The 12,269-nt window shown below is 44.7% G+C and overlaps 1 protein-coding gene across 2 annotated transcripts in view; it reads right to left on the bottom strand.

The window, feature by feature from the left end:
• Positions 1-238: 238 nt before the first annotated feature.
• The window catches only part of mipol1 (mirror-image polydactyly 1), a 44,116-nt gene continuing 32,085 nt past the window's right edge, over positions 239-12,269 (bottom strand). For both annotated transcript variants that reach the window (XM_027013191.3, XM_027013192.3), the window contains 3 exons: positions 9,921-10,015; positions 5,103-5,306; positions 239-772 (listed from right to left, as the gene is read on the bottom strand). In XM_027013191.3, the coding sequence (XP_026868992.2) occupies positions 706-772; positions 5,103-5,306; positions 9,921-10,015 (366 nt within the window). In that variant the 3' untranslated portion in view covers positions 239-705. The remainder of the gene's footprint in view (positions 773-5,102; positions 5,307-9,920; positions 10,016-12,269) is intronic.

Genomic DNA, 12,269 nt, shown 5'->3' with positions numbered 1-12,269 from the left:
CAAATAAACTTTCTGTGACAGTAAATAAATAGGGGTAGCTAATCATGGTATCATAACTTCCTTGTTAGTCTAAAAATTGCCTAGGCAACCAATGGGCATTTAACTCTGAAATATGGTTTTTAAAAATCTAAGGACATTTTTAAAGAAAAAGACAAAAAAAATGTAAACAATGTAAACATCTAACAAAAAATTTATTACATTTTGATAATGCATGGCATATTTTAATGACCAGCCAATGTTAAAATGAGTGCCCCTTTATTGATATTTGAAAAATATCAGATATAGCCAAAATTAGTCTGTAAACATTTTTCTGTAAACATCATCCCAGGGCAGTTTGATACATGTCACATCTGTGGAGGACTTCTCAAAAAAGAGGTGACTATCATTGTCACCCATTAAATATCACTGTATATATCTAATTTTCACTTATCCTGCTACACTTTTACGTAACATAAAAATGAAATACTTCACAATAGGAGTTGTAGGCCGTTTCATATGGCTGGCTGTGGGAGTATCAGACACTGTCTGTAACCATCAGAAGCGAGTGGGGGTTGTAAGATGTGATGTGGAGCTGGGTGAGGGAGCGAGCTTCACTTCCAGCCTGTGTTTGTCCAGGGCAGGCTTTGGCTGTTTGCTCAGAGTTAAACACAGCAGCCTGGTCACCAGATGTGGCCGTCTGCTCTGCTCTGGTCATCCGGCGTCCAGTCAGATCACAGTTCGGACACTCCCAGTGCCCACCTTCTTTCTCAGGACTTCTACCAAACGTTCTAGCCTGGGGGGAGGGAGAGAGAGAGAGGATAAGAAGAAAGAGGATGAGGGGACTCTCTCTCTGACACACAGGTTTCCTTGTAAGAGCTAAGAGACACAGTACACTTTGAGGCAACTACATTACTCATAGTAAAATAAAACCTGCAACATATCCACCACTGTAGGTCTTTTTTGGTTTTGTTTGGCAAACAGAAGGCTGTATTGTGTCATGGCTGGAGTAGTAGAGTGTTGCCCAAGCAGTTATGGAGCATGAGTGTGTATTGGGGAGGAGGTAACAGGACTGCTAAACATGAGATTTTGCTGCAGATATTTACTAACAACAACAACAACAAAAACAATTTATTATTATTGTTGTTTTTTATGTTGTTGGAGGTGGTGGTACAGATATAATAATAAAGCAACAATACTGGCTTGAGATTTTTGTGGGAGCTGGGAGGGGGGAGGAGAAATCAAGCAATTTTTCAAACTAAAATAATCATCTACATTAAAACAACAAAAATGTAAAAGATGAACACAAATCTTTTTTTTAAATATAAGTGTGTGTGTGGATATATATATATATATATATATATATATATATATATATATATAAAGTATTTTTAATATACAAAATATAAATTGTCTGGGCAAGATGAATAAACCTTTGCAACTGAGAAATACATTAAAACAACTTCAAATCCTCCCAGTGTTGTGAATCTCTATTTTCCCATGATCAGTTTTACATTTGTTTATGTTATCATCTTTAACAAATTATAAAGAATAGCTGTTTCTATTAATAAAAAAAGTAAAAAAAAAAAAAAGTAAATATAGAAATTATAATAATCTAAAGAGAAAGCTGTAGATGTTTTATTTTATATTATATATATAAAAAGCATATATAAAAAACAAACATCAAGACCAATCAACATTGGAAAAGTCTGCAGCTCGCCTTTGTCTACCCAGGTTGCTCTTGCTTATCAGAGAGCATATGGGAGTGGTCTGACTCAGGCCTTGTTTCCTCAGCAGTTCCCACCTGTTTCACTGCACAGGGAGATTTGGCAACAACTGGGTCATATGTATTTCACACATACACACACACACACACACACACACACACACACACACACACACACACACACACACACACACACACACACACACGACAATGTGTGTATGTGGTGCATGTGTGTAATCGCGTGTGTGTACATCGACAATCAAAATACTGCAGAGGCAGAAGGATGTACAATAGAACTAAAACACTAATATTCAAGAAAGGTCACCTATTATAATTGCACATACACATTTACATGCATGTAAATGTGTATGTGACATATCCCAAAAACCTCAGACACACACCAGTTTTCAAACTGCCTCTCTTCCTCCTCTCTCTAACCCTCAAACAGATGTCTGCTTCCTTGCAATTTTTCTAACAACTTAAATATATTTGTTAGCCTCTCTGTCACGTTTCCACAATTAGCAGGTCGGCGATCCTGCTGCAGGATGTCCAAGGTGTGCTAGTGCGTTGCTGAGGATGTGGGAAGCACTGTTTGCAGAGGGAGGCCACTAAACCCAAACACACACACCAGGGAAGAGGCGGCGGGCAAAAAAACCCCATAAATCCTGATTAAGAATTCACGGAGTCGCAAAACCAACAATTACAGCTCGAATAAGACATAGTAAACAGCGACCTTGCATAAATTCAAAAAGCTATTGGCATCAGGAAAATCGCCAGTGTTTCGTCCAAGCCTCCTCACTGCTTGCGCCTTGGGTGCTGATCACTTCTAATCCTAACTGAATAATGAGTCCTAAAAACCTCTGAACCAGAGCTCCAGCAAAACAGACAGCGGTGGTGGCGATGAGTTGTGGGGGGGCCACCGAGTGGTAGAGAATGTGCAGCCAGCAGCAGCAGGTCAGCATGGAGCTGCAGCCCCAGCTGTGTCTAGTAGAGGCCGGCCCACACGTGAGGCCCGACGGGACGCCCCAGACGCAGCTCCTTCGCACACCCACCAGCCGATGAAAAGGGGCCTTTGTGTCCTCTTCATGGCCAAGTTTGATTCAGAGGGTCATTAGACGTTCAGCTCAGGCCTCCATCAATGGCGGCTGGGGTGACAGCACTCAGGTGCCACATTCTGGGCTCGCCCAGGGCTTCCTTCTCCCAGTGGAAAACCCTGAGGGGGCCCAGGCCCACCCGCCCACTTGCCCCCAGTCCTGCATTCTTCTCACTGCCGTGCGACGGAGCCCACGTCAGAGCTGCTTCCCACAGCTGCCCGCAGTACAGTGACCGTGGGGTGTCTATCTGACTGTCAGCTAGCATTCAGGTGTGAGCAGCTCACAATCTCCACCCTGTCCCAGTGTCTGCCCCGAAACACTGACGCTGCTGCTCCTGTCTGTCTGACTCCTGCTGCTCCTGTCTGGATCTCTCTGCCCCTGCCGCCGCCCCCAGCCACCCACCCAAATCCTTCACCTCTACAATGCAATACCCTGACACCCCTCCTTCCACTGCTGCCGCGGCTAAATCCCCCATCCACAGGCCTGTTCTCTGGCAAGTAAACTGTGGTTAAAAATAAAGAGCCTCAGGTCCTGAGTGTGACCATGATGCCATGAGTCTGGCAGTGAACAAGCTTAATGCTGGATACTGGCGCTGTTTCAGGCTCCAGGGAAATAAATAACAGGACGCTTCTCAGAATGGAGGGACCTCACTGCCTTCTGCTTCCAGTAAAACGGGAGAGTGATATAGATGTTCCCCACTCAGCAGTGACTATGATTCACACAGAGATGAACTTTGTACTGTGGACATGACTGGGTCATGCCTTTTAACCAGTCGTGTTAATGCAAACACACAAGTGGTGCACGTGTGTGCACACAGACACATGCACACGCAAAACACAGGACTATGAAATGAAAAATTACTGTTAGGAATACTGTTTGAACAGTCCTTAAAGACTGAATACGAATCCCATAATTTAGCATTCCACACCATGTATAAAACACGCATCTGTGATGAGGGCCAAAGCTCAAACAGACTTTGTTTTTCCAGTGCATGCGGCAACATTAGAAGTTACTGTTCTTCTCAATGCAATGTCATGTGAAGTCATAGGAGTTATCAATATATGCTAGCAACATTTCGAAGGAAAACAAAACAAAAAAAACGTTTACAAGGAAAACCTAAAAAATACTGCTAAGGATGTTTGACAGGTCCTGAAAAAATGAACATGACAGAGCAGAACATTCAGAGCAGAATTAAAAGGGTCTAAAATTCTACAGTAATGAGCAAATGCTTTGTGATGTTGACACTTAGAAGTAGGAGCATTTCAGAGGTCTAACCCCCTCACCTGCCCACCCCCCTTTTTAAAGTTTGCTGTTTGTCAGGCTTCCCGTGCTTTTGGGGTTATTGTGGTGGTGGTGGGTGATGCACGGTGATGGTAGGTGATGGGGATGCCACAGTGATGGTGGGCAATGGTAGTAGTAGGGTGATGAGGTGATGGTGGGTGATGGGTGTGGGGTGGGTGATGGGTGTGGGGTGGGTGGTGGGGATGGTGGATGATGGAGGGTGATGGGGTCAGGTAGGGGTGATGGAGGGTGATGGGGTTGGGGTGAAGGTAATGATGGGTGATGGTTGGTGATGGGTATAGGGTGTTGGTGATGGTGGGTTATGGGGATGGGGTGGGGGTAATGGTGGGTGGTGGTGGGTGATGGGGGTGGGGTGGGGGTAATGGTATGTGATGGCGGGTGATGGGGATGGGGTGGGAGTGATTCTCTCAGGGTTTGTGCACCCTCAGCTTTGCATCCCCACCCCCCAGCTGGTTAATTCATCAGGCAAATAGATCAGCAGGCCGAGCCATGTTTGCTTTGCGTGGGGAGCCCTGGAGTAGTGGTGGTGGGCAGGGGGGGTGAAAGAGAGGGACACACAGAAGAGAACAGAAACATGCACTCTGATGAGCTCCCACAAGCTCGCCATGGTCAGTATGGAAATCAGAGAAATGGTTCAAATGCAGGGGGAGAAGGGCGTTAAGGATCAGGAGAGAGAATGGCAAGAATGCCATTACAGTTGTAAATAAAGTCCAGAATCCACATCTGTACGTCTTTGCCACATTAGTTATATTCCATGGTAGACTAACAAACCTAAGTGGTACTTCTCTGCTTCTTCAAAGAAACCCCACTTGAATTAAATGTGACCCTTCAGGAGAAAAATAATCTGAAAATTTACATTTTACATTTTTGCTATGCAGGTGTAACTTACCTCTTTATGGAACTGATTGACAACACAAAAAATACCTATTAGGACTACAACTAGGGAAGTGGTGACAAAATCACTTTCCTAGGATGCTGCAGTCAGTTGTGATCGTTGTACTCACTTCTGTACTTTCTCTGTGGCTTCTCTCTCTGCCTCCTGGACCAGGTGCAGCTGTGTCTTTGTGCCCTGGAGCTCCGTGGTCAGCAGCTGCACACGGCTCAGCAGGGCCGGGGTTGGGGTCACTGGGCCCTCCTTAGCCTGGGTAGGAGAGGCCCAGCTGGAAGCCTCCTTCCTACCTGACTCCTCCATCTGGCTCTGCTGGGTACTATGAGGAAAATCAAGATTTAAAGGCATGTAAAGGATGAAGGGTTGCCCTCAGATCTTTCTTAGTGATCAGTAATACAAACACTCACAATAAAAGTCAGAGAGAGAGTAATTAGAAAGGGTTAAGACTGATGCTATAGTATAAACACAATGAAGTTTGTTCTTATAGCAATGGTGAGTTTATTGAAAGACAGACAGACAAATAACCATTGAGCTAGACATTCAACTAATTTTATCTGTACAGTGAATGAAACATCAGGAAAAAAAAGAAATACCACAAGCACTGTTATATTTGACAGTCTGCTTGCCTACAGGTTTGCCCCACCTCTTTCCTCACAGCACAAGCACAGAAATACCAATGGCCAAGTTCTTTAAACAAACACAACTTGACCCATATAGTGAGAGAATGCTCCCAGTTTACCTGCAGGTGACAAACGGTAACTCTATATCAACAGCCTGAGCCAACAGACGCTACTAATATTGAAACGGAAGGAATGGTACATGAGACAATATCTCTGGGTAATAAAGCAGCAGAACAGCAGAGCAATACATCGCAGCTCTGCATGCGCTTCCGTACTGCACCAGTCAGGGGGGAGTTTCATGCAACTGGTTCTCAATGAGATGCAAAGGAGATAAGAACACAAGGGAAGACATAAGAAAGGAAGAGTTAAAAAAGATGAAGCAAAGGAAGAACAAAGGAAAATGAGCCTAAATAACAAAGCAGTTCATTTCCATCGTCACTTTTGGGGAGAAGCGCGAATCCTCTGCTTGGACAGGGACTAATAACAGGACTCAAAGACCTGTTGCCTAATCCACATACTGCACTGCATGGTGCTGATCCTCATTTAGAGCCTGGATTAAACAATAAAGAAAGAAACACTCAAAAGGAGAGGCCTTTAGGTTGTGGCAACTTGATAAATCAAATTTAAGGAAGGGCAGTCAAGTTTTATTCAACCTATAAAAGGTCTTTTTATGACATGAGATGCGTCACCAACAACCCAGGCAGGTTGTCTTAGGAATGGTGGGACCACATACAAACAGAAGACTAATTTTGTAATGTGGGAGACATTACACAATAATGGGCCATAATTAGACAACTATACTAACTAACCCTCTTCTTTCTGCCTCTCGTGCAGTGGAGGCCCGCTGTGGTTTTACTGACAGAATAAGCTAGATTGATTGTCGGTGGTCTTTGTCTCAGCCCAGTCGGTCTGTGTGTTTTTGCCTTAATGTCATATTACTCATTCGGTCCTGTTGTCCTGCTAATTAGTTTCAGGGAGGCTTCCATGTCATGCTTCTCTCTTCTACCTTTTCCTTTCTTTTTTTTGAAAGAAAGAGGCAATCGATTCTGATGTGATATTGATAGCCAAGGAAGTGATGTAAAGTTGTGTGCTTTGTTTAATTAAATGCAAACATATTGGGTACAAAGGTCCAATGACAGTGACAAACAAGGGCAGAGGAGCAATGCCTTACTATGGATTATCTTATCTCAACCCCCCACCTCCACCCCCTCACTCCCTGTGCCATCATGCACACACACACACACAATCACACACATACGCACAATCAGATACATACACGCCATCTCTCATTCACCTCTCTATCCCAACCCCCTCTTTATGGGTGTTTTATGAGAAGCCATTAAAAGTAATTAAATAAATAACGCTTAAATGGTCCCAGGTCTGTTTGGTTTGTAGTAAGGAGGCCTGCTGGCAGCTTGAGCGTGCAGTGCAGACCGCCAACAGGTAGGAGCAGCGGCACAAACACAACGCAGGCAGAAGCAGGGATGCGATCCCAGAAGCCTGGCCAGTCCATCTCATGGCTGAGCAGTATTACTTTCCTTTTATCAGTCACTACTGGGAAATAGTCAGGTAACCAATAAACAGGACTCTCAATGACAAGGTGACAAGAACTCCATTACAAGACCTTTAGTTATCCTACATGCAGACATTCACAAAAGGTAAAATGCACCTCCCAGGTACACTCAGTTACACTCAGTTACAATTCAGCCAACCCAATTTATAAAGCTCCTTTTCTGTTCTCATCTTTGACAGGCCGTATTGTGTGCTGGTCTATGCCAACCAAAGGATTAATATCTGTATGTGCATGTTGATCTAGTTTCTGCAATGTAGAGGAGTCGTCAGGTCTGAGCACTCTGTAAAACATTAACCATAATCATAAGATAGCTAATCAGAAGGGCCCAATCCCCACAGACCTGACTCTCTAACTGTGGAGAGCAGTTAAACATTAACGTTACCACGGCATGCTATCAAAGAGGATATGTAAAATACCCCTTTCAGCAGAGGCGTACCTGCAGCAACCCTCATCAAATACAGAGAATCAAGTGCAAGCAAAGAGGGAACCACCGCTTTAAGTACAGGTATCCACGGCAACCCACACAGGACAGAAACTAACAAGGAACCACCCTTCAGCATGTTGACAGCTCTTTAATAAAAGTCATAGCAGTTCCTCATTCGCACATTTCTAGCACAAACACAGAGTTGCGTGTGCCACCACTAGTGGTGTTCAGATTCCTAACGTAACGTTGATTTGGAATTACAAGCCCTATGCAATAGGTATCAGAGACTTTCTTAACATTGATGATTCCATTAAAAAACAGTGCCTTGAATAAAAAGGAAGATACAGACAAGTTCAAATAATCTCCTGACAGAGCAAGGGATGACGCATTTACATGGATCAGAGCAGAGACTTTGCCACAGACCGTCTGTGCTTGTTTAGTTCCTGCTTGTATGTAGAAGTCTGAGCATTGCAGTGTGCGCTGTCCATGCTGCCGTGTGCAGAGCTGAGGTGCTGACAGGCAGGGCTCTTTCTCTGCGTGATAATGACTGCTCTCAGGGGAGTGGGTGGTACTGGGCCTCGGGTGTGTTAATCCATGTCTTATCCAGCTCACACTCAGCCTGCTCCTGGCCTGAACTCAGGCAATCACCTTATGCTTAGAGTCTGACCTAGCCGCACAACCCCGTCGGCATCAATGCATTACAGCACCTGGCCTCGGCGGGGCGGAGACACCGCCGTGCCGTTCTTAACCTCTGGGAGAAAGGGGCTGGCAAAGGGGCAGTACTGAACGGCTACATGGGGAACGCCGCTTTCTCCTGCTCCCGAATGCTGAGCGTGGGGTTCACGGCGCAGACGCTCTGTCCTGCCCCTGCCCCTTGCTCTCCGTCTCCCTCAAACTCATCTGTTCACTGGCCTTTCAGCTGCCTCAGAATGTCTGTTATCCTAAGAGACACAATGGAGCTGGCTGAGTGATTGTGAGAGCAAACACCCACAGCCATCTTCTGGCCTTTGTTGTGCCTGGAGGATTCTCCCTTTAAAGGTCCAGCTCCAAAGCCACATTGATGGGCTGTAGGAGCAGGACGTCAGGCTCTGTCTCACACAGTGCAGATTGTCTGGGTCTGCCTTCTCCCCCTCTACTAAAGACTGGACCACAGGAACTCCTTAACAGCTCCATCCCCCTCTCCTCTGTGCAATCAACAGTCACACATACTCATGCATGCAAATAAACACACACACACACACACACACACACACACACACACACACACACACACACACACACACACACACACACACACACACACACACAATGACAAAGCTTAGGGATCCTTGAAGTAGACGGATGTGTTTCTCACTGTAACAGGATACACCCTCCCAAACTAGAAGGACCAGTTTCTGAGCCAAATGTATACTAAATTATCCATCAAACGTCAAATGACTGCCAGAGATGAGTATAGTACATCATGCATCACTCCTCTATTTATTAACAGAAAAGCAAGGCATTTGGGGAGTCCATCATAGTCCACCACAGCCGTTCTTAACATGCTGGACTTGAATCTGTTGCAGAGATGTACCATCATTTTGCACAGAAGTCTTAAATAAGCAATGGGCTGCACCAGGGGCCAAACTAAATCTGCCGTTAGGCGGTGGTGAAATGTCTGTGGTCAATACCTCAGGAGGCTCCGACAGCCCTCAAAACAATAGTAATAATCCCTGCCCTTCAAATCAACAGACAGGCTGTGAGTGCACATGAGAGGGTCTGCACTAGAAAACGGAGATCTCCAAACATGCTTTCATTCTTTTAAATCAGAACTTCACACCAATGATACATTTTAACTATTTTAGATGTGTTTTCGTTTAGCATTTAATATCTGTCCTAAACTGCTAAACTGTCTCATAAAATGTTTCTTGCTTGCTTAAGAAGAATGGGAATGTAGGTTCCATACAGGAGTCTGTTAAGCACTGGATAGACTGACTCCTTCAGGAATAAAAGTAAGAGACAGTGAGAAGCAGAGAGAACAACAATGATGAGGAGCAAGATATAGAGATATAGAGAAACAGAAGAAAAAGTATGACAGCGGAGTCAGGTACAGTACACAGCACACACTGCTTTATTTTGACTGGTGGAGTGTTTGCACAGAAAGACCTATACATTATAGGTATGATTTTTTAACTGAAATTTCTTTTTTGTTTGTTTTTTTATTCTTGCTACAGTATTTCTGTTCCCCAAATTCACAATGAAAGCTGTGTAGAGTAGATGGGTAGATGCTGGAACTGGGAGCACCAGGGCCGAGCTCTGGCAGCTGGGATGACACACCTGTGGTACCTGCGCAGGGACCGAAGCTCCTCCTCCAGCCTGCGACACACCTCCACTGCCATGTCTCTCTCTCTCTGGACAGTCTTTAACTCCACCTGCATCCCACAAGGAAAAGTGAGGATCAGACTTACAGGAGTCTTAACTACTTTATAATCAGAAAACAAATAGTCAATATTAAGTCTTGAACAGATATCATGAGATAAGTTGTTTGCCAATAATCTGAGGTCAACAGCAGTTAAACATTGTTTGACACACTATGCTTTGAATCTCAAGACTTATCAGTGCAATCATATGGTTGATGGTACCATTTTATATTTATGGGCACTGTAATTTTATACCCCTCCTGCAAGTTTCCTATCTCTACAGCCACTTTTAAGTACTCACTGAGTTCAGTACTCACAGTTGAATTTTCTAGAATTCAGCTGTGCTGTCTCTGATGCCTGCTTCCTTGCAAACTAATTCTCAGACACACACACACACACACATACATTCTCATCCGCGTGCGCGCACACACACACACATTTAGGAGCTCACTCTCAGGGGGATCCAATTCACTCCATTGTCTTTCCACTCAGCACCTCCTCAGGACCAGTGTGCTTTAGGGACACAGGCTGGCCTGGGCCCGGTGGTAGCAGGGGAGGCTGGGTAAACAACAGCCCTTGCCTTGCTCTACTTAAACCTGACCAGCACTAAAGCTTCTGCTAATGACCAGCTGTTGAAACAGATCTATTGTTGGTCTCACCCTCTCAACAGCTGGGGGAGAAGGCTCAGACAATGGAGCTTGTCTAAACAAACACAGCAACCTGCCCTACTGTAAACGCCTGCACTCAACCAACTACCTTCATGATCAGAGGAAGAGAGACAGGGAGGAGAAAATCAGAAAAGGGAGCGAAAGTTTAGGAATAGTTTGTGGTTATGCTCATACTTAAATCAGTGTTATAATAGGGCTGCTGTATGTTTATGGTTTTATTGTGTGGTTGGAGTGAAAACAGAATTGTGATCTGAAGGCTCTTTATGTTTTGGACTAAAGGCTGTATGTACCACATCTACACACTAAAAGCTCTCATCGGAGTGGTAAAACATCAGGCCTAACTTGTTAGCCTACTGTGTGTAGTTTTATTGTACTTATTTAAGTATACAAGCACTCTCTATTTAAAATGTGTGCTGTATTTTACCAAAATTTTGGCCACTACCAATCTTTTACTGAGGTAGTCAAAAACAGACCAATAGCAAACCAGTGGCATCTTGGTTAATGATGACTACAAATACCAAATTTTTCAGTGTGCCAGGCATGCCGCCCAAAGCGTGTGCACACACACACACACGCGCGCACACGTGCACACACTGCACCTGCCCCACTCCCAGTCACCTGATTATTGACTGCTTGCACCTGTGCCTTGTTTTGCTTCTTTGGTTTCTCCCTCCATTTAAATCCCACTCGCCCAGTGCTATGTTCACCTTCTGTGTAAACAGAACTGAGCTGGTTGTTGTTTTTTTTCCTCCAGAAGTTCTCCTCTAAAGCAAGGGTTGTGTTGTGGCGTTTGGGATGGCTGCTGTAGCATGGATGCTATAAACACCTCCGCACTAAGTGCACCCAGCTACTGCAGGTGCAGCCCAGTGCTTCTAATTACTGGAGTCCAGGTCTCTCAAGTCAAAGAGAACATCAAAAAGAGGCTAACCTCTAAAGTCAATATGTACTTTTCTCCAACCGGGAGCGGAGCTCGACTTCAAAGCCCGATTCTTTTAATCATATGTATTTTATCAGCATTCATTATAATAATATCCAAATGAGGTCCACCACATAGCGTATTAACCTGGAGAGATGAAGCAGCGTGCAGGAGAGAGCAGGCCTTGACCTTTATGTGGGGGCGGAACAGGGCAACCATGGGCGGAGTGGGAGCAGGCGGCAGAGCGAGGCCTTCCGGCCCCAGCGTGGAGAGGCAGGAGTCAGCATCGCCGCTCTCTGTCCTGTCACTGATTGAGGGTTAGGCTCTCACCAGAGCTGCATCAATCATGCCCTCCTTCCCTCACCCTCTGATTAAAGGGTTTAAGGCTGAGACAAACTATTCATTCTAAAGCGCATCAAATGTATGAATGAGCTGGGTAAAAATGCTGTCTAGGGATGTTTCATGCCTGTGCATGTATGAATAAAGACTGGTTTTCTTTTTCTCTTCCATCAGATTTCTGCATTGGAATTTGTTAAAATCCTCTCCTGTAAATACATGCACTCATTCTCTGTAGTTTAGAATCAGCTGATAAGGAGAAAATCACTCACTGTCCTGAGGAACACATGATCTCAAATACACAAAACAAGTGTATTCTACATGTGTATTTGTGCATAGGTTCAGG

The sequence above is a fragment of the Electrophorus electricus genome, chromosome 10 (assembly GCF_041902795.1).
Source record: "Electrophorus electricus isolate QZ-2024a chromosome 10, ASM4190279v1, whole genome shotgun sequence".
Lineage (NCBI taxonomy): Eukaryota > Metazoa > Chordata > Actinopteri > Gymnotiformes > Gymnotidae > Electrophorus > Electrophorus electricus.
The sequence above is the reverse complement of the archived record's forward strand: the minus strand, read 5'-3'. Positions and strand labels throughout refer to the sequence as shown.